Source organism: Gouania willdenowi, chromosome 22 (assembly GCF_900634775.1).
Source record: "Gouania willdenowi chromosome 22, fGouWil2.1, whole genome shotgun sequence".
Classification (NCBI taxonomy): Eukaryota; Metazoa; Chordata; class Actinopteri; order Blenniiformes; family Gobiesocidae; genus Gouania; species Gouania willdenowi.
In genome coordinates, this window is record NC_041065.1 from 6,944,709 (window position 1) to 6,967,731 (window position 23,023).

A 23,023-nucleotide genomic window follows, 5' to 3' on the forward strand; every position below is an offset into this window, starting at 1 on the left:
GGTGTCAGTCACCCCAGTGATATCTGTCATTGTGTCCTTGGGCAAGGCACTTCACCTACATTGCCCTAGTATGAATGTAGTGTGTGAGTGAGTTTTGGTGGTGGTCGGAGGGGCCAATGGCGCACTATGGTAGCCTCGCTTCTGTCAGTCTGCCCCAGGGCAGCTGTGGCTACAATAGTAGTTTACCACCACTAAGTGTTGAGTGAAAGAATAATGCCTTAATTCTGTAAAGCGACTTTGAGTGTCTATGATGGAGCGCTATATAAAATTGATGCATTATTATTATGTAATCACACCATAACTAATTTAAAAGAAAGCAACACAACTTACCAAATGCGTGTTGGATTTCTTATTCTTTGAAAGAGAAGGATTCCATGGTGTAGCGGCTGTCATGTCTGCTTCTCACGCAGAAAGTCAAGGGTTCAACCCTTGTGGAATCACTATCAATCAATCAATCTTTTATTTGTAGAGCGCCAAATCATAACCAATGGTATCTCAAGACACTTTACAGTAGAGCAGTCTTAAGGACGGACTCTTCATTTTATGGATACACACATATGCATATATACGTATATATCCCACACCCAACATGAATTCATCATGGCGGCAAGGAAAACTTCTGTTAAGCAGCAGGAACCTTGTGTGGATCCCATTCCTATGATGAACAGCCATCTACGTTGTGCTGTGTTGGGTGTGTGCAGATGTGACGTGGAACAGGGAAGAGGGAGTCAGGGTAGGAAAATGGAAGCGGTGGGAAAGAGTTGACTGTTTTAAGGTGAGAGTGAAATGTGATGTTATAGTTGGCGGTGTATTGTGCTTATTGTGTTCTGCAATCAGTTCAGCCAGTCTGGTGACAAGTATCAAGAAACTGAAGCGGGTGACAGCACCCAGCTTAAGTATAATGGTGGTGGCGGTGAACAGAGGGAAGGAGTGAGTGGTTATACCTAAAACTGATATTTGGGATCAACGTGTCTCAGGTTAAACCCAGTACGAGCTTATCCCACCACCCAAGGCCAGTTCATCCATAACCAATGCTTGTGAAAGAACCACTTCTGCAAACCCAGGCGCCTCCCCGGGCCCGCAGGTGCAGCCAGGCCAGCAGAAACATTGGGGGCTAAGGAACCCCAGGTCATCCCTCATGACCAAGCCGCCACCCCCAGACACCCCAGACAAGGAGCCGAGGACCCAGAGCACCACGCCACCCACCCCAACCCATAACCCCAAAACACTCCGCCAACGAACACCCTCCTCACCCACACCCCTGCTCCCAACCCCCACAGGGGAGGTCTCAGACAGCCCCCTGCCTGAGATCCCAGTGAAGGAGCAGAGGTCCATGCCCAGCAGACGGCCAGGACCACTTCGGACAAGCCAAAAAACTAAAATATAGCGAAGATGATATATAATAGCTGTGATGGACTGGCGCCCTGTCCAGGGTGTACCCCCGCCCAGCGCCCTATGAGAGCCGGAGATTGGCACCGGCAGACCCCCGCAACCCTGTTAAACGGGAATAAGCGGGTATGAAGATGGATGGATGGATGGATATATAATAGTAAATTGAGCTAAAATCTGAAAAGGGGTTAAAAAGTTTCCCCTGTTATGGTTTTCTGGGGGAATAATAAATTAAATGAACACATAAATGAACTTAATAATGGCTTTGTCATGGTTATAGCAAATATTTGCACATCTATTTTGGTCGTCTCAGAGCAGGCAAAGCCTTGCACCCCCCAAAGATCCTTTGCTCTACCCTGGGGGGTCATGGACCCCAGGGTTTGCAATAGAGGCCTCCAAACAGCATCTTGCATTGGGCCACCACAAAGCTAGAAATGGCCCTGCCCATTAGTGTTGTCTCACTCCTCGTCATGACATCCATTCTGTTGCGATTTGACACTATAATGAGTAAAGATTGAATGACTGCTATAGCTGTTAATTTTAGTCTTTGAGCTACGTGCTTTATTTGTTCACTGCTATCAAGGAATATGACTGCTTTGTAGTTTGCATGAGAGAAGACGCCGCAAGAGTTGTGGACGAGGGATGGGCGATATAGACTAAAAAAAATTATCCCGATACTTGTTGGTATTTATCAAAATAACAATAAAAATTGTCACAGCTCAAAGGTGCTGACCCAAAAAGTGACTCAAGACAGAAGGCAAGGTGAATGCAATTTATTGTCCAAACTCTTCAAAAAAATCAGAGGACTGGTAGTAACTGGCTTGAGTAAGGATACGTGAAAGGATGGATGAACCTTTAAAGATGGCGGCAACTTGAGGCGGACCACAGATGGGTTGATGATTCTGTCAATGACAAATGGACCAACATATTTAGGAGCCAATTTGCGAGAGTCTACCTGAAGAGGAAGGTCCCGAGACGACAACCACACTTTCTGTCCGGTTTGGTACGTAGGACCTTGTCTCCGATGCTTGTCGGCCATCTTACGATTTTGTGCTTCAGTCCTTAGGAGAGCAGCCCGCGCGGCCTTCCAGATACTGCGGCAACGTCTAAGATGGGCTTGCACGGAGGGAACAGCCACCTCCTGTTCCTGTTCTGGAAATAGCGGTGGTTGGTAACCCAGAGAAACCATAAAAGGCGACATACCTGTGGCAGATGATATGAGGGTATTGTGAGCATATTCAATCCAGGGAAGGTGCGAACTCCATGAGGAGGGATGCCGGGATGTGACGCAGCGCAGAACAGATTCCAGGTTCTGATTGGCTCTCTCCGTCTGGCCATTTGACTGGGGGTGATAACCTGAAGAGAGACTCACAGACGTTCCAAAAGACTGGCAAAAGGCTCTCCATACTTGAGATGTAAATTGAGGCCCTCTATCAGAGACTATGTCACTAGGAATCCCACGGAGTCGGAATACATGTTGTACTAGAAGACTGGCAGTCTCTGTAGCAGTTGGCAACTTAAGGAGTGGCAAGTAATGCACAGCTTTAGAGAAACGGTCCACAATGGTGAGTATAGTACTGTTCCCTGCAGAAGGAGGCAGTCCTGTTACAAAATCAACAGCGATGTGTGACCAGGGCCGGCTGGGAATAGGGAGAGGGTGGAGGAGTCCGGCTGGTGACTGATGGCTGGATTTGCTACGGGCACAAACAGAGCAAGAGGACACAAACACACGTGTATCCTTAACCATAGACGGCCACCAGAACCGCTGTTTGATGAATGCTAGAGTCCTAAAAACTCCAGGATGGCATGTAAGTTTTGAGGAGTGTGCCCACTGCAAGACTTCAGAGCGAGCAGATTCAGGAACAAACAAACAATCTTGCGGGCCTTTACCTGGATCTGGTTGAGACTGTTGAGCATCTCTGACTATCTTTTCTATCTCCCAGTGTACAGCTCCAACTAAACATGGGGTCTCCAGAAACTCTGGTTCATCCTCGAGGCAGGAAAGTGGCAAAATGGGTTCAGGCTGAATTTGAAGCTCCGAAGAAGTCTGACGGGACAAGGCATCTGGCTTGACATTACGGGAGCCCGGGCGATAGGTTAAAGTAAAATTAAACCTCCCAAGAAACAGTGCCCATCTAGCCTGACAGGAATTGAGTCTCTTTGCAGAACGGAGGTAAGAAAGATTTTTATGATCTGTCCAAATGATGAAGGGGTGCTCAGTACCTTTAAGCCAATGTCTCCAATCCTGAAGAGCGAGCACAACAGCCAGCAGTTCCCTGTTGCCGATGTCATAGTTCTTCTCTGCAGGAGACAGCCTACGAGAAAAAAAAGCACAAGGGTGCAGTCTGTGGTCCTCAGGAGATCATTGAGACAGGACAGCTCCAACTCCTGTGTCAGATGCATCGACCTCCACAATGAACTGCCGAGAGGGATCTGGATGAGATAGAACAGGTGCAGAAATAAAGAGCTTCTTAAGAATGGAGAAAGCAGTTTCAGCTTCTGGAGACCACTTAAAAGGAAGGGAGGTGGACATGAGTCGGGTCAAAGGTGCCGCTTTCCTACTGTAGTCCTTGATGAAGCGTCGGTAAAAATTTGCAAATCCTAGGAATCGTTGGAGTTGTTTTTTTTTTTTTTTTAAGGATTTTTTTGGCTCTAGTGGCCTTTATATGACAGTTGCTTGACAGGAAGGGGGTCAGAGAGAGCAGGGAATGACACGCAGGAAAGGGTCCCAGGCCGGGAATCGAACCTGGACCCGCTGCAGGTGAGGAACTATAGCCTCTGTACATGGGGCGGGCGCTCTACCCACTGAGCTAAACACCGCCCCTCGTTGGAGTTGTTTGCGCGTTTCTGGGGTGGGCCACTCCTCCACTGCTTTCACTTTCTCAGGATCTGCTTTAATCTGTCCCTGCTCAATCACAAAACCCAAAAAGTTAACAGAAGGCGAATGAAATTGACATTTCTCCACTTTGACAAAAAGCATGTTATCCAGGAGACGCTGTAACACAAGACGGACATGTTGGATGTGTTGGGAAAGGCCATTTGAAAAAATCAGTATATCATCCAGATACACAAAAATGAACTTGTTTAGCATGTCTCTAAGAACATCGTTGACTAATGTCTGAAAAACAGCTGGGGCATTGGTGAGACCAAAAGGCATAACAAGATATTCAAAATGGCCTAACGGGGTGTTAAAGGCGGTCTTCCATTCATCACCTTGACGGACACGGACCAGATGGTAAGCGTTACGTAGATCCAACTTGGTGAAAATTGTAGCCTTTTGTAGAGGCTCAAAAGCAGAGTCGATAAGAGGCAGAGGATATTTGTTTTTAACAGTAATATCGTTAAGCCCACGATAATCAATGCAGGGGCGTAACGTCTTGTCTCTCTTGTCAACCAAGAAAAATCCTGCTGCCACAGGGAAAGAAGAGGGACGAATCAAGCCTGCTGCCAGAGAGTCTTTAATATAAAGTTCCATAGTCTCCCTTTCAGGACGAGATAATTTGTACAAGCGAGAAGATGGCAGAGGGGCTCCAGGAAGGAGGTTGATTGCGCAATCGTAAGGGCGATGTGGGGAAGGGACAGCGCTCTCTGTTTATTAAAAACTTCTGCCAGATTATGGTAATCCTTGGGAACCAAACTCAGATCGGGGGGGCGAGGAGGTGGCTTAGGGGAGTCTTCTGGAGTAATGGCAGATTGAAGGCAGTTTGTGTGACAAAATACACTCCAACTCACAATCTTGTTCACTGACCAGTCAATGTGGGGGTTATGGCGTTTAAGCCATGGAAGACCCAGAACTATAGGAACATGTGGGGATGAAATAAAAAGCAATTGAATTTGTTCCTTGTGATTAGTCCCCTGTATTAGCAGTGTAAGATGGATAGTACGGTGTGTTATTTTGGCCAAATGTTCTCCATTTAATGCATTAACATCCCTAGGTGGGTCAAAGGGCTCCATGGGGATTTGAGCTTGCTGGGCTATGGCAGAATCAATAAAATTGTCATCGGCCCCAGAATCAACAAGAGAAAATAGAGGAATGGACTTACAATGCCAGATAATGGAGGACTGGAGTTGGAGCCGATCAGAGCAAGGAGATTGGGGAGAGGATGTATGGCTCACCAGGGCCTCTCCACTCACTGATGAGCCCTTTCTTTTGGCCGTAGTGGACAAGAGCTGATGAAGTGCCCCTCTTGACCACAATACATGCACAAGCCTGACCTTTGGCGGCGGAGGCGTTCAGCGGCTGAAAGATTTGCTCTACCCAATTGCATGGGTTCCTCTGCAGGCATAGGATCTGGAAGACTGGAAAAAACAGGAGAACTGGTTGAGGCAGTAGGCAACAATGAAGCAAATTGGGAAGAGCTTGGAACCCGTGGAGCTGACTGGCGAGAGCTTCTCTCACAGCGTCTCTCCCTGAGCCTATTGTCAAGGCGAGTGGAAAGTGAGATGAGATCCTTGAGAGAGTTTGTATCATCTCGGGCAGCTAACTCGTCTTTAACACTGTCGGTTAACCCTCTTGAAAAAGCTGCTTGAAGGGCTGTATCATCCCACCCACTCTCGGCGGCCAAGATCTTAAAGTCCACAGCATATTGGGCCACAGAGGAGGAGCCTTGACTTAGCATTAGCAAACGTTTAGCTGCTTCCTTCCCCTTCAAAGGATGATCAAAAATTCTCTTCATCTCCTTAGTGAAAGCAGCAAAAGTCAGGAAAATGTCTGATTGGCTTTCCCAACATGCAGTAGCCCACTGGGAGGCTTTACTCGTCAGTAGACTTATGACAAAAGCAATACGGGACTTATCTGAGGTGTAGGCAGAAGGCTGGAGATCAAACACCAGGGAGCACTGGAGAAGGAAACGTCCACAAGCACCCAGGTCCCCAGAGTATCGTTCAGGAGTAGGAATGTGAGGCTCTCGGTTGGTGGGCTGAGGAAGCTGGCTCCCGGAGGGAGATGGAGGTTGAACCAGGGCTTGAGGTGAAGGAGCAGCAGCTGCAAGTTGAGTGGAGAGCTGGTCCACCTGATTACCAAGCTGCGCAACATTAGCAGTCAACTCTGTCAGCTTCTGTGTGATCTCTCGTAGCATTGTATCATGCTGGCCAATCAAGGCTTCCTGGGAACCCAGCGCATGTTTGAGGGAGTCCAAGTCTCTCGGGTCCATTGGCCAGATTGTTCTGTCACAGCTCAAAGGTGCTGACCCAAAAAGTGACTCAAGACAGAAGGCAAGGTGAATGCAATTTATTGTCCAAACTCTTCAAAAAAAATCCAGAAGCAGAGTAGGCCAGGTACAAAACAGGAACACAGTTCAGAGCGTCTAGAAGACTGACAATCTGGCGAAGACTGGCTGGAGCACAGGGCTTTTGTCAGCTGGATTAGGTAATTGAAGCCAGGTGTGCTCATCAGCAGCAACTCCAGGTAATCTCCGCCCACACCGGGAGAGGGGAGTGGACACACAGAAGGGCCATGACAAAAATTTATGATAAATAAAATCAATAAATAAACAAATCAAATAATTCTCAACTTAAAGTGTAAACAGGTTCATTATTTGAACATATCAACACTACACAAATTATTTTCTAAAAAAAGAAGAAAAAAAAGCATTTGAAAAGCAAAAATAGTGTTTTTACTATTTCTTGTTTATTTTGTATCCAATAATGACTTACATAAAGTTATGGTTGATAAATATCTCTCTGATTTCCTATAAATAAACCAGATCAGGCTGATTAAATAATCATTCTGATTTTTTCAAGATATACATGTTACAGGAGAGAAAGGACCAAGAAAAGGGGAGGTGGTATTTTAATCTATATTAAGGAACATTTTAAGACTTTAGAGCTTGAGATAAATTTGAATTTGAAGTGCCTAGGACTGAATATACATCTCTCCCCAAATATGAAGTTTAGCATAGTTGTACTAATGTAAATTTCTACAAAGAACTGATTGACAATGGTTTTGAATGCACGTTGTTTTGAGACTTCAACAATAACTGTTATGGCAATTATTATATTCATCATCATATCGTCAAATGTGTGTTCATTTGTACAATTTGTCATGTTTTAATACATGATGACTGCATTACTCTTTGCACTTTTGAACAGCTGAGTCATGTTAAACAGTACAGATCGTATTGTGTCCACAGTGCAACACAGAGTCTCTGCTGAAGGTCAAACTCACATGCAGATATACACGCACACACACTATCAAGGACAGATACCAGTGGCGCCCAACCTTCATCATAAAATACACGTCTGCATCATCCTCAAACGTTTCCACTGTTGGGCATCTGACCCCTCCTTCTCCTCACCTTAGGGTGGAACTTTTTCTGTTATCTGTATAAAAGCTTAAGCTGTGAAACTGTTAGTTAGTGGGTCTTGCCTGCTCTGCCAGGAGCCTTTTGACCATCCTTGTTGGGGGGCTGCTTTTCATTCTTACAGGATGGAAGCTTCTTTTGTACTCCTTTTTTATTTAATTTTATAATAAATCTTCTTTATAAAATCATCATGCTTCGACTGGACTCCATCATTCAACCAGAGCAATAAATCATGTCTCCAAATGAGGTCAACCGCAAACTTGCCGTGACAACTGGAAGGATAAAAATTGCAAAACCAAACTTAAATCAATTATGGAGTGATTTAAATACAAACAGCTGATCAATAGACCTACACGAGTCACTAGAAAGACTGAAACCCCGACAGATCTGATTTTCACAAACGGACTAGAGAAAATAACAAAAACATACTATCTTATTACTGGTCTCTCAGATCATATTATTATACTATATATATTATATTATAAGAAAGCTCACTAAAAAACAGCTAGTTTACCATAGCAAAACAGAAAATCAAACTTTAACAACTGGAATTCTGAAATAAAAATGGCCGACTTTGAACATGATCTGAAGGAAGTCAACTGGGAAACGATAACTAAAGAGTCTGATTTAAATAATAGAGCAAACAATTTTGCTTCTAATTTTTGTGATCTAAAGTAAACACAGTGTTTTACACAGTGTTTACTTACTGACTTTGCACACTGCAAAGGAGCTTCCATGAACAGCGCTCCACTCCAGAGAATAATAAATTGTTGATAAAGAACTTTGGGGCAATTTTGGCCCTTTGAGCACACGTGAAGCACCGCCAAACAGAGTCAATCAGGCAAAAAGTGTGTGTTTGGTGTTTACTGTTATTATTGCTACTCTACCTTGTCTCTGTGTGTGTTTCATTAACAGTAAACAATGACCAACATACTGTGGAGGCGCCCTCTCCACTCTACGGCGAGGTTGGGACACCCTCAACCCCGGTGTGACGGTCGACTGTAGGGTTCGACAGTGCGCTTGATACACTTTCATATTGTGTCCTACAATACACACATGGTTAGGTAGGTATGTAATAAGAAATAAATTACATTTTAAGATGCTTAAAAAACATAACATTGTTTTCTGTGCCCGGAAGAAAAACAAGGGCTTTTAATGCTCATTTGTAACCACACAGCCACAACCCCTAGCGGCCATGGCGGCCAATCACATAGCAATGCTTACTGTAAACAGGACGGAATCATAACATAACCTAACCACTAGAGCAGACATGGGCTCGTCTGTGAACAGTCGCATTTACAGACCTTGGAGTCACTGTTAGCTTACCAATAAACGGAACGAGATTTGTCATTTATATAATGACTATTGACTAGGCCACTGGGAGTGAGGACCAAGGCCAAGGCAGACTGACTTGATAATAATGTATCATGTTTTTCTGCAGTCAGTGCCTTCTCCTCGCCCTTCTCTGTCTTCTATATTTCAGGTGTCGTGAAGCTGATGATGGCAGTTCCTGATCTGTGGTTCACGGCTCAACTAGTCTGAGACACCCTGATGTTTTATCTCTCTATCCTGTTCTGTTGGTCCTTCTGTCCACTAACCCCAACCAGTCTAAGCAGATGGCTGCCCACCTCTGAACCTGCGTCTGCTGGAGATTGCTTCCTGCTAAAAGGAGTTGTTTCTTCCCACTGTTGCTAAATGCTTGTTCATGTGGATTCTTGTTGGTTTTTTCTTTCATATTCTGAATTTTATATTTTGATAAGCGCATTGAGATGCTTTGTTGGAAATTGCGCTATACAAATAAAGTTGAATGAATTGAATTTCCCCTTGACGCAGACAGAACTACAGATGGCCAACCTTTACGTCACATTGACGGTGTAGGTCCTGATGCAGAACCATATACCACGCATTCTATATGCCATATTCTTTTTGTCTGATGGACTTCTGGGAAACTGAAATCCTTAAACAAATCTGTGAAGAGATCAATAATGTCAGCGTATCCTGTTGAGTTGAAAAGGTCATACCCACAGTAAGTATGTAGTAATTATAACTAGTAGTATGCTTGTTAAACAGAAAAGGACAAGACAATAAAGGAGCCTGTGTAGTATTTTTTATTAGTCCCAGTGTTGGGATTATAGTGCTAGTCTTTAGTTCAGATTTTTACAAGCGTTTTCTGAGACAACATTAAAAAAAAAGGCAAAGAGCATGATTTACACAGAGAAATAAACATGATTTATGACAGCTGAAACAATCCTCCTTTTTTCCCTTCATATGATGGACAAGCTGAACTATAATCAATGTACTCTATAGGGAATTGTAGCAGTTTTGACCAGAATCAGCACCATTTCATTTAAACTATCTGTACACACATTGATTTGTCACAATGAAGCATTTCAGGCACTTATTTAAAAAAAAAAAAATCAATTATGAGTTAAAAAACAAAAGAAACCAAGGTGAATGAAAGAGGAAACACTTCACCTGACCTACACAACACACACATTAAAACGTGCCTCACAGAGTGTACACAGTGGCATCACACAGCTTTGTACATAAACTAAACTATCAGCCATGTACCGTGCTGCTGTTCATAGCTGACATACTACGCCTATAACTAACCAACATTTAAAAGTGCTTTACATGAAGGTACCTTCAATACATTCACCTCTACCAGAGGTAAACTGAGGACAAAAATTCAGCCCTGGCATTTTGTGTCTAGACCAGCCACTACATTACCATAGGGGTATTATTTAGGCCAAACTGTTTCTACTTTTCTGTAGGTCTATACTACTGGCCTGAATACCTAAGTTTACCTAACCACTGGAGCCTGACGGATGAACAAATCAAATTGAAACCTTGTGAATAAATTGGATGTCTTGTAGGCTATACTGCATGGTCCAAATATATACTTACCACTTCTGTATGTATTTTCTTTACTGTTATCTTGGCCATTATCAAATATTTATTTATTTTTCTCCATTATTCCTTTCTGCATTTTTGTATTTAGTTTTATTGCTTGCTCTTTGTGTCTTTGGCTGCTGTAACATGTTTATTTCCCCACTGTTGGATAAAATCAAGTATAATCTAAATTAATCCAATCTAATCTATAGTATTGTTTGATACACAAGTTTATTACATTTTGGGCCTGAAATCCACACTGAATCCACCGTTATGATGGGATCAATTTAATCCGGATTTTTTTGGATCCCAATCCAACTAAAAAGTTCTGAAAAACCCAAACCAAAGGTTTGATCCAGATCAAAACCCAGACTGGATTACGTGATCTAATCCGGTTACGTAATCTGTTTTTTTCTTTTGAAAAATCCATTTTCAAGATTTGATCCAATCCGTTATCCAGAATCTGAGCTGATTGATTTAGAAAAAATGGACCCAGGGGCTCCCAAATGGGTCAACTCCCACAGACACGGATCAACGTTAACGCCAGAGCGGCAAACAGCGGATACACACACACACTTCATTTTTGGTCTGAAATGCAGAGGTAAAATGAATTACAAGTACACACGCTACTGTAACTGAGTTGCTTTCATGGGAACTTGTACATTTTTGAGTATATTTATAAATCAGTAATTTTACTTGTACTTAAGTATGTTTTAAAATAAGTGAATGAATTATATTTCTACACCCAAAAGTTACTTAGTAAATTATTATTTTTTTTGTTTCAAAATGATCAATGGACATTATTAAACTACAAAAAATGAAATGACCAGACAACAATCAAATGCCGAACAGTCAGATTAAACGTAATGCACCGCGCCAAAACAGCATTGAATGCTGGTTATTTTGTGTCACCAGATGATTCTACAAGGATTATGTAACTCATGACGACAAAGCATCCGTTATGTTATTTTTTAAAAAAAAAAAAGAATTGTACATTTTGACAAACTTTTTATTTTATTCAGATGCCTTTGTGGAATTAACCCTCTATTATCCTTAGGGTCAATTTGGCCCCATTCAATATTTATTATATAAATTAGTTGGTTTATTTGCTTTCATATTTCATGATATTTTATTGATTAAGCATAAATTTACAAGATATTTTTGCAATGAGCTGAACACATAATGCATGCATTGGTGTTCCTGTGGGGTCAATTTAACCCCAAACTGTTTGAGCCGTGTAAAAATTGCCGTTTTATTGAGGCAAATATGCCTGAGGTGAGATTTAGCCTAAGTAATTGTTACATTGTTTTCTCTCAACTTCAGATGATGGATTAATCTTATTTCAGTAAAAAAAAAATTTTTTTTCCAATCACCTGAAATGTAGGCGGATGTAAAGCAGCAGAGAATTATAAAAACTGCTACAGTTTGTTTACCCTGTTGGAGAAAATCCTGCTTTAGTCGACAAAAAGCAACAGTCTGTGTGTGATGATTAACCTCTGCTGTTCGTCTTATCAGGTTAATATTTGTGACAACAGCAGATAAATTCATCCATTTCAGAAGAAGCAAACATAGGAAACACATTTTGATTGATTTAATCATAATCTTAAAATAATGCATCATAACCATTTGAAAGGGATCTCTTACATTTAAAATATATTTATTTTTTTACTTGTTTAATTTTTACAGTGACCCTTTCAGAATAAACATGAGGTCAAAAACATAATGTGACTATTAGTGCTGCTTCTATAGCCTTTCCTCTGCTACAGAAAAACTGCATCAGGCAAATATAAATGTTTAGGTTTGAAGCTGAATCTGTGTCTGTAAATCAGGGTTGGGTAAGTTATAATTGTAATTCTGTAATTTGTAATTATTAACACTAATAACACAATTGTAATCACGTAATTTATAATTGTTAATTTAGTTTTGTAGTTGATAATTAATTACAATTATAATTGCTAATTAATTACAATTATGATGCAATTATAAGTGTAATTGAACAAAATCTGTTGCTGTTGTAATTGAATTGTAATTGAGTTCAGATAATTGGCTTTGTAATTGTAATTGGCAAATTTACAATTGAATTAAACCAAGAGATGAAAAACAAATCTGATGATATTTTCATATTTTAAGATGATTTAAGACATGGGTCAAAAGTGAGCTGTAATCATAAGCGATGCTAACAGAAAGCTAACATAAGAGGAAGGTTTCGTTTAATGGGGTTATTTATTTCAGGCTCAGGAACTGTGATTAATTGTAATTTAACTTTATTAATAATGTATTTAGAATTAATTGTCAGGGTGAAATAATAATTGTAAATTGGATTGTAATTGGGAAAAAATGCTAGTCAACATAATCATATTTGAGTTGTAATTGAATGTGGATAATTGAAGTCAAATGTGTAATTTAAAAATGTAATTGACTCATCCCTAAATTAAATCCTAAAAACATGTGATAGTGCTTGTATTCTTCTCATTTAGCATTGATCTGTTCCTAATGAAGAAGGCTGCAGCGGTGTTGATCCAGACTAACATTCATACTTGTTTCACTCTAATGCATCTTTTAAACCACGTGTCAAACTCAAGACCAGAGGGCCAAATCCGGCCCTTTGAAGCTTCCAATTTAGCCCGCAGGAAAAAGTGGAAATGACAGTGAAACTCACTGCGTAGATCACCAACTAATTCAGTTGTAGATATCTCAGTCCCTCCAAATACACAAATTCAGTTTTCAAACACCTATATCAATCAATCAATCAATCAATCTTTATTTGTATAGCGCCAAATCATAACCAATGGTATCTCAAGGCACTTTACAGTAGAGCAGTCTTAAGGACGGACTCTTCATTTTATGGATACACACATATGCATATATACGTATATACACATACATATGTATCCCACACCCAACATGAATTCATCATGGCGGCAAGGAAAACCTTCTGTTAAGCAGCAGGAACCTTGTGTGGATCCCATTTCCTATGATGAACAGCCATCCACGTTATGCTGTGTGGGTGTGTGCAGAGAAGAAAGGGTGGAGACAGAGCCGCTGAGACTCTGTAACTCCACACTGAGGATCCCACGGACCTGCAAGACAAAAGCCAGAAGGAGTACAGGAGCAAACACACAAGGGAGTAAGCAGACATAGAGGGAGTGTTTGAAAGAGGAATGGGACCCTCTCCGGTCCCTCTCTAACCTAAATGACCCTCTCTCTTAACGCCCTCTCCAACCTCTCTCCAACCGAGCATGCCAGACCCCCCCCCCCCCGGCACAGTCTATGCCTATTGCATCTTAATTATGAGCTATGAGCTGGTTCCTAACTAAAGCTTTATCAAAGAGGAATGTTTTGAGCCTAACCTTAAAGGTTAGAGAGGGTGTCTGCCCCCGAACCGTGGTTGGTAGATGGTTCCAGAGAAGTGGGGCCTGATAACTGAAAGCTCTTCCTCCTATACTACTTTTAGAGATGAATGGAACAACGAGTAGTCCAGCATTTTGAGAGCGTAGTGTTCTGGGGGGATTGTATGGCACTACAAGCTCCTTGAGATAGACTGGTGCCTGTCCATTAGGGCTTTATAAGTGAGAAGAAGAATCTTGAATTCTATTCTATATTTTATGGGAAGCCAATGCAGAGAGGCTAATACAGGAGTAATGTGATCTCTTCTCCTAGTTTTAGTCAGTACACGTGCTGCAGCATTTTGAACCAGCTGAAGTGTCTTAAGCGACTTGCTCGGGCAGCCTGCTAAAAGAGAATTACAATAATCCAGTCTAGAGGTAACAAAAGCATGGACTAGTTTTTCGGCGTCGCCCTGAGACAGGATAGATCTGATTTTAGCAATGTTACGGAGATGAAAGAAGGCCCAGTTCTCTGAAGTTTGTTTTATGTGAGAGTTGAAGGATAAATCCTGATCAAATAGAACCCCAAGGTTTCTAACAGTTGTGCTTTGTGCCAGAGTAATGCCATCTAGGGCAGTTAGGCTAGCATAGGTTTCTCTAAGGTGTCGCGGGGGCCCAGTACAATGACCTCAGTCTTGTCTGAGTTGAGAAGAAGAAAATTTTGGTCCATCCAGGCCCTAATGTCCTTTAGACAGGCCTTCAAGTTTTAGATAGCTGATTTGTCTCACCTGACTTCATTGATACATACAGTTGGGTATCATCAGCATAGCAGTGAAAGTTAACAGAGTATTTTCTCATAACATTACCAAGGGGGATCATATAGATACAGAAGAGGATTGGACCTAGCACAGAGCCCTGAGGAACCCCGTAGCTTACTTTAGTGTACACAGAAGACTTATTATTCACGTGTACAAACTGGTACCTATCAGATAGGTAGGACTTTAAACCAGTTTAGGGCAGTCCCTGTGATTCCAAGTAATTTCTCTAATCTCTCTAGTAGAATATAGTGATCTATAGTGTCAAAAGCTGCACTAAGATCTAATAAAACCAGCACTGAGAGTCGTCCTTCATCTGAAGCCCAGAGTAGATCATTAGTTACTTTAACTAAAGCAGTCTCTGTGCTGTGTTGAGCTCTAAAGCCTGACTGGAAGTCCTCGAACAGGCTGTTGTTTTGAAGAAATTCACAGAGCTGAGCTGCCACAACTTTCTCAAGAATCTTTGAAATAAAAGGAAGATTAGATATAGGCCTGTAGTTTGCTAAAGTGCTGGAATCAAGAGTAGGTTTTTTGAGAAGGGGTTTGATTACAGCTACTTTAAAGGACTGTGGCACATAGCCTATTGATAGGGATATATTTATTGTCTCCAACAAAGATGGGCAGACTAGGGAACAACTTCTTTAAACAGCTTAGTTGGATCGGATCTGAAAGGCAGGTCGATGGTTTGGAGATGAAATAATAGAGTTAAGTTCCTGAAGTCCTATATGTGTGAAACAGTTTAGGTTAGGCCTATTTACATTTAATGGTACAGCAGGCCCAGGTGAAGGCAGGGAGTGGCTAATTTTATCTCTAATCTTGTGAATTTTATCGTTAAAAAATGTCATAAAGTCCTCACAGCTGAGGGCTAGAGGAATCATGGGCTCAATAGAGCTCTGACTTTGTGTTAGCCTGGCTACAGTGCTGAAAAGGTACCTCGGATTATTTTTATTTTCTTCAATTAGTGAGGAGTAGTATGTAGATCGACTATGTCGTAAGGCTGTCATGTATTTACTATGGCTTTCTTGCCAAAGTATTCGTGACTCCTCTGTTTTATTGGAGCGCCACATTCTCTCTAATTTACGGGTTGTTTGTTTGAGTGTGTGAGTTTCAGAGCTAAACCACGGAGCTTTCCTCTGACGTTTAATAGTTTTTTACCTCAATGGGGCAATTGAGTCCAAGGTGGATTTTAGTAGACTAGCAGAGCTATCGACAAGCAGATCCAGTTGAGAGGGGTTATAATTAATATCATAGTTATTTATTGGATGGTGCACTGAGTTTAAGGCAGCAGGAATGGCCTCTTTAAATTTAGCCACAGCACTGTTGGATAGATTTCTACTTGTAACTATTTTATTGCACAGTGCGAGATCCTCTAGGATAATGTTTAAAAGATATTAAAAGTGATCTGATAGCAGAGGATTTTCAGGGTGACTTTTAGTTCATTAATATCAAGGCCATATGTTAGAACAAGATCAAGAGTATGATTTAAACGATGAGTAGCTTCATTAATAGTTTGAAAAAAGGCCAACTGAGTCTATTAGGGACATAAAGGCTGAGCTCAGGCTATCACTATCTTTGTCCACATGGATATTAAAATCTCCTACTATCAGTTATTTTATCAGAACTGAGGACTAAGTTTGATATAAACTCAGAGAATTCTGATAGAAATTCAGAATAAGGGCCTGGAGGACGGTAAATTATCGCAAATAAGACTGGCTGGCAGGTTTTTGATTCGATATGAGATAAATTTAGAACCAGGCTTTCAAAGGAAGTGTAACTGGCCTTGGTTTAGGATAGATTAGGAGCGAGGAATGCTAAATAGCTGCTACACCACCTCCACGGGCCTATGTCTCGTGGCATATGAGTATTTAAATGACTGGGAGGAGTGGCTTCATTTAAACTAACATATTCATCTTGATACAGCCATGTTCAGTTAAACAGAATAAATCAAAGTTATTTTCTGAGATAAGGTCATTTACTAGTAGAGATTTGGATCTCAGTGATCTAATATTTAATAGAGCACATCTAATGGTTTTATGTTTTGGTGTTTCTAGATTTGAGATTTTAATTTTTTTCAGATTTTTATAATTGATAGCTCTTTTATTTGATTTTATGTTAAAATTATTGTGAAATATGGGTCGGGGGACTGACACCGTCTCCATAAAATAATATTCATCACCATCACAACAGTTGTCATGGCGATGAACACAGCTATCCTGATAGCAATGGGAGGGAAACTGTCCTAAGGCAAGCGCAGAGGGGCGTGGAGGACTCCCCCTCTGTAACATGGTCTCATTCATGAGATGTCATAAATGTGCCATGTTTTCTGATAGTAGAGATGCTCCCTCCAAAGTTGTCACATGATGAAAGTTGTTTTTAATCTCAATTTGTTGTAAGTACTCCCAGTTTTTCAAAAATTCTACAACTTTCCTCTGATTATTCCTCAAGATTTCCCTAAATTAAATAAAAATTGGTCACAAAAACCAAGTAAATTAAAGGTATAGAAGAGGATTGTCCCGACGTTTAGAACTTTTTGAAAAAATGCACATGTGCAACACTCTACCTGTTCCCAAGAGGGAAACACCTATTAATGAGTGCGAGAGAGCATGCACGACCCAGTTTTCCTCGTGCACAGCTCTGTTTACAAGTTGGTGTCGGCATCGCTCATATACGTTTACTTACCTGGTAAGAATGGCGAGCTTTAATAAATGGCTGAAACCGTAGCTCACAAGACACAAACACCTATAAAGGTGTGTTAACACCGAACGCGACTGTAGTCACTTCAATCGCCCGTGATGAGTTGCTTGAACATAGTGGCGCTTTTTGGTCACTCCATCGCTCCAGTGAAGTGATGACCAGGGAACAGTGTGTGTGTCTGCCACTGACAGGGGAGAGAGGGTTGATCGCTTCTTCTCTGGTCATATCATAGACAGCACCGCTTCAACGGTTCAAAGGTCCTGGCTGCAGACCTCTGCTGCAGCCATCTCACTGTAGCGGGTGGGAGGGGCTGCGGCCTCGGCTCTACAGACGGTGAGTTGTTTCTTGAAGTCGCTTAAAAAGTTAAAAATTTTCAACTGATAGACTAGGTCGCGCTTGACGAGTCGCTCAAATCAGGTCGTTTGAGGGGCGATAACTTGAGGCCATTTACATGATTTGAATGTAATCTAGTCGCTTCAGTCACTCCAGGCGCGTTCGGTGTGAAACCACCTTCAGTGCGCATGCGCAGCAAGCAAAAGCTAGCTAGAGACGAGCACGTACGACGGCCGTACGTCAGAATGATTGACAATTAGGAGGACCAATAGTCTAGATGATCCACCCAAAAATGGAAGCCAAAATAACATCCTCCACAATACCTTTAAAGTGGATCCTGGGCCTGATACTAGTCACTTATTGCTTGGATATTGTCGTTGGCCAGGGGTGGACTGGCCATCTGGCATACCGGTCATCGTGGGCCATCGGCCCGAAGTGGGCTGGTCTGGTCCACAGCGTTTTTTGTTTTTTTTAGAGCAAGTGGAGGCAGACCAGGTGGCCAAAAATGGCACAAAATGCAAGAAAAGAGTGTTGAGTGACTAAAATGGGCTAAAATTTGGCAAATAAAGAGGAACCAGGTGGTATGTAATGGTAAAGGGTAGCTTAAATGGGCGTTATGTGGCAAACAATAGTGACAAAGGGCAAAAAGAGTGAAAATGTAGGGGAAAAAAGAAAACACATGGGATTTATTGGGCAAAGGTCAGCTTATTTGGATGAAAAGTGGCCAAAAAATACAAGAAAGGACAAAAATTGAATAAAAGCTTGCAAAAATTGACAAAAAACTTGGGGAAAAAAGAAGCATTTATTGGCAAAGGGAGGCTAAAGTCTGAAAAAAGTGTCAGAACTTTTTGAAAATCGCTAAAAAGGGGTTTTAAAATTTCCCCCTTTTAGACATAAAGAGTCACATGTTGAGCATCACTGACCTAAAAACAGCTTTTACATGGTGTCCGCTGATAATGTAATGGGCTGGTCTGGACAAAAAAATTCCAAGGCTGAATTTTTGTCCCAGTCCATCCCTGTTGGTGCCAAACATACTTTAAATACTATGATACGCAAGCACAGCAATGATAAAATTGCTCGTTTCACCGCCTATAATCTGCGGCCATTGTGAGATTAAACTGGTCCGTATTTGGCCCCTGAACTAAAATGAGTTTGACACCCCTGAGATCCTGCAGTGTTCCCTTCTGGGGTAAAAACACAACAGTTTTACAACCAAAAAAATAAACAATATGACCCTCATGTCTACATCATTACATTGACAATACATTATTATGGGTGAAGTGCTTTAAAAAGTCACTTGTCCCTTTACAATAAAAGTTATTTCTAATTAGAGTTTAATAGACTTTTTCTTGGGATGAAAAACATCAGCAGGCGTTTTGTTCAGTCACTTCTCCCTCTGCAGCAGTGCCTCCAGATAGTTTGACTTGAAGAAAAATCATGGGAACAATGACAGAGTTGGAAAGCAGGAGTTTAAATAAAAAGAGAAAGCGGAACAGAAAGAAGTGTGTGAGCCATTAGTGAGAGGAACAAGGTGCAGTCTCTGATATGCTGCTAATACGGGCCTTTAGGGTGTCCAAAGATCCCAATCGTGAAGTGCCTTGACGTGTGACGACCACTGAGCAGCCAGTTGGAAAAACTTGACATCATTCCCTCCATACCATCAATCAGCACTGGGAACAAGATCAAAGACAGGAACATTTAGAGTAGTGGTTTCAACCTTTTTATTTTTTTTTGGGGGGGGGATTCCCTCCTGGGTTGGGGTCAATTACATTTTTCAGTAACAATTATATCTTCAATTGCCCATGTTAAACGACAATTCTATTACAATTACAAGCATTTTTGAAAATACAATTAATCGCAATTACTGTAAATACACTAAAAACAAATATCTATCATCTAATTTCTTTCCTATCTATTAGTTACCTTGTTAGGCTTCCTAATCAATAAAAAATGTAGGTTTTTATATTTTTGTTGTGGGTGTCAGCCTTTTTGTGTCAGTATACCCCTAGATTTATATTTTTTTAAATGGTAAATAATTCCTGCAATGGACTTGGCGCCCCTGTGCAGGGTGTACCCCCGCCTAGCAACCCAATGAGAGCCGGAGATTGGCACCGGCAGACCCCCGCGACCCTGATAAACAGGAATAAGTGGGTCTGAAAATGGATGGATGGGTGGTAAAATAATTCTACATATGTGTAGAACTGTACATAGAACTTTCATGGCATATACAATTACAAAGTCAATTACCTAACTCAATTCAATTATGATTACAACAGCAATGTATTTTTAAAATTACAGTTACAATTACGCCATAATTGTAATTAATTATCAATTACACGATTATAACTGACCCCGACCATGGCTTTGTCTCCATTTCTGTTGTTTTGTGTGATTTGGAGTCACTTTGTATATTTTTGTATGTGTTTTTGTCATCTTTTTGCATATTCTTCAGTTATTTTAGTTTTATGGTCATTGTTTTTGGCATTTTGCTTATTTCCATTGTTGTTATCCGTTTGTGTGTTATCCTTTAACTTTGTATCTTTTTGGAGTAATTTTTGTTAATTTCTGTAATCGTTTTGTCAATTGTTCTGTTATTTTGTGTCTTTGAAGTAACTGTAGATTTATGTTGGACGCTGCACAAAATTAGACCAGGAGCCGCATGTGGCCCCCTGGTTGCCAATTTTATTTTTCATTTGGTGACGTCTGCTCTGTGGACTACATGTGTACACGTTACCTCTCAGCATGTTCTGCTGATGCTTGGCTGTGCAGATGAGGCGGCTGATGCCTTCGATCACTTGACTCTTGGACTCCAGCTCTTTGTCTTTGCTCTTCTTTGGCAGGAACATGACTGTCAGACGAGAAGAGCAATGGGGGGAGTTAGATATTGTTGTGTGATGTGAGCACACTTTACACACGGCCCTACAACATTTCCATACACTGCATACCCTTCTTATTCTTCTCCTTGGTCACCACAGTCATGGACATGGTGGGTAGGGAGCTTGGCTCAGCGCCCCCTAGTGGCAGCCGGCTGACCTGCAGCGAGCGGAAATTGCACTTCAGAGTGTTTTTGGCAGAAGAATCTCGTTTCTCCACTTCCTTCTTCCTCTCTGATTGAGCCACCCAGTAATCCACCTGAAGTCCCATCAGCTCTGCTTGACCAATGGAGCTGCATAAAGAAAATTTACATTTCTCATCTCAAAAGTGGCAAGAGCAGCACTCTCTCTGCTGAGTTCAGCCTGCAAACGTTATTCTATGTGGCCGGTGTGAGCTTAAAGCATACGATTGTCTCAAAAATACGAGCCCATTGCTTCTTTAAAGCATACCGTGACCACAAACTACATCTCCCACAATGCATGTGGATTTTCTGATCCATGAATCGACTGCATCACACCACTAGAGGCAGTGTTCGGCATCTAACCAAGGCGATTTTCCAACGAGTGGATTTAAGAAAAATTGAAAGATGATCCCAAAATGTCCCAGAAAAGAAAATCAATCCATTAAAAAAGAAAATGTCATTAACGATGGGAAAGCAAAAACGTTTGTTCTTCAAAGAGAAAAACAGGTGTGACTTGTGTGTTATGATGAGGCAGTTTCAGTGGTTAAAGGGTGCCTCTAGTGAAAATGTATAAAACAAAAAATGTGTTTAATGTATCACCAGTAAACAAAATGTGTGCACCTTTTTATTAAAAAAACACATTAAAGGACTTTTTAGAGCAATTTTATAACTTCAGGCATAAACTATGGTAAGTCTTCATTTTGGACACACTCAAAATAAGTGTTACGTTAACTAAAGTGTAACATGTATTGTGTAAGCTATAAGTAAGTAAGTAAGTAAAATTTATTTATATAGTGCTTTTCACAGACCGGGGTCACAAAGTGCTTCAAATTTTACAGTTAAAAAAACAATAACAATGTACACATGCCGGTACAGTGCAATGTCAGTAGAATGCAAAAAATAAAAGGGTACATACAAAGTCTACACTGGACAGATACAAAAGTGTGGCTAGAAAAACTCCCTAAAAAGTATGTCTTTAGTTGATTCTTAAAATCATCCACAGAGTCTGGCATGCGCAGAGTGTGTAGAAGATCATTCCCGAGGCGAGGAGCTACCACCTTAAATGATCGATCTCCTCTAGTTTTAAAGCGATTGCGGGGGATTATCAACAAGTTCTGAGAAGAGGACCTCAAGCTCCTATTAGAAACATAGGGCTGGATCAGGCCCTTAATGTGTTCGGGCGCCTGACTATGAAGAGCCCTAAACGTCAGTACCAGGATTTTAAAATGAATCCTGTATATGACAGGGAGCCAATGTAAAGATTTTAAAATAAGTGTAATATAGGCTCTCCTGTGGGTGCGGGTCAGGAGCCGCGCAGCAGAGTTTTGGACTACTTGTAGACGAGCCAAGTCTTTTTTACTAAGGCATGTAAACAGGCTGTTACAGTAGTCTAATCGCTAGGAAACAAACGTTGCACAATCATTTCAAGCTCATGACGAGACACCATGCGTCTCAGCTTAGAGATGTTTCTCAAGTGGAAAAAAAACAGTTTCCTGATAAGCTAGTTTAGAATGCCATTCAAGGGACATCCCTTCATCAAAAGTTACTCCAAGGTTCCTCAGACTACCTTTTACAGAGCTACTTAGGGCACCAAGGTGCTGCTTAATAGGAGGCACAGTACTGTCTGGAGAGCAACGACTAGGGATTCCTTTTTACAGGCTATTTTCACTTAGCCATTGCTTTATTTGGCTAGGCAGTTTGTGAGAAAAGCCAGTCTCTGAGGTTAGAGGACTTAAAAGAGCAGTACAACTGGAGGTCATCAGCATACAAGTGATAGACCTCACTGAACTTCTGGATCAGCTCGCCAAGAGGGAGTATTTAAATCAAGAACAAAAACGGCCCAAGGACCGAACACTGGGGTACATCCCACTTTAAGTCTGCAGTTTCCGACATCATATTGTTAGAGGACAGAGAACGTTCTACCAGTCAGGTAAGATCTGAAACCACACAGGGCCTGACAAAGCCGACCACATCCCGCAGTCTCTCAAACAAGATTCTGTGATTGACCATGCCGAACGCAGACGACAGGTCTAACAGGATTAAAACGGAACATTTACCAGAGTGGGCAGCCATCATGATGTCACTGGACACTTTCAGCAGTGCTGTTTCAGTGGAAATGAAACTTTCTGAAACCAGACTGGAAAGTGTTGAAAATGTTGTTAGCCTCCAAAAAACGATTTGTAAGCTGATTACAGGCTAACTTTTCTAGAACTTTAG

General features: G+C 41.4%; 1 protein-coding gene across 1 annotated transcript in view; it reads right to left on the reverse strand.

Annotated features, from left to right (window-relative positions):
* Window positions 1-18,418: 18,418 nt before the first annotated feature.
* The window catches only part of pacs2 (phosphofurin acidic cluster sorting protein 2), a 91,103-nt gene continuing 86,498 nt past the window's right edge, over window positions 18,419-23,023 (reverse strand). Inside the window, 5 exon segments of the mRNA XM_028437500.1 lie at window positions 18,419-19,347; window positions 19,349-19,401; window positions 19,404-19,421; window positions 20,486-20,599; window positions 20,697-20,917. Coding sequence (XP_028293301.1) covers window positions 19,303-19,347; window positions 19,349-19,401; window positions 19,404-19,421; window positions 20,486-20,599; window positions 20,697-20,917 — 451 coding nt within the window. The 3' untranslated portion in view covers window positions 18,419-19,302.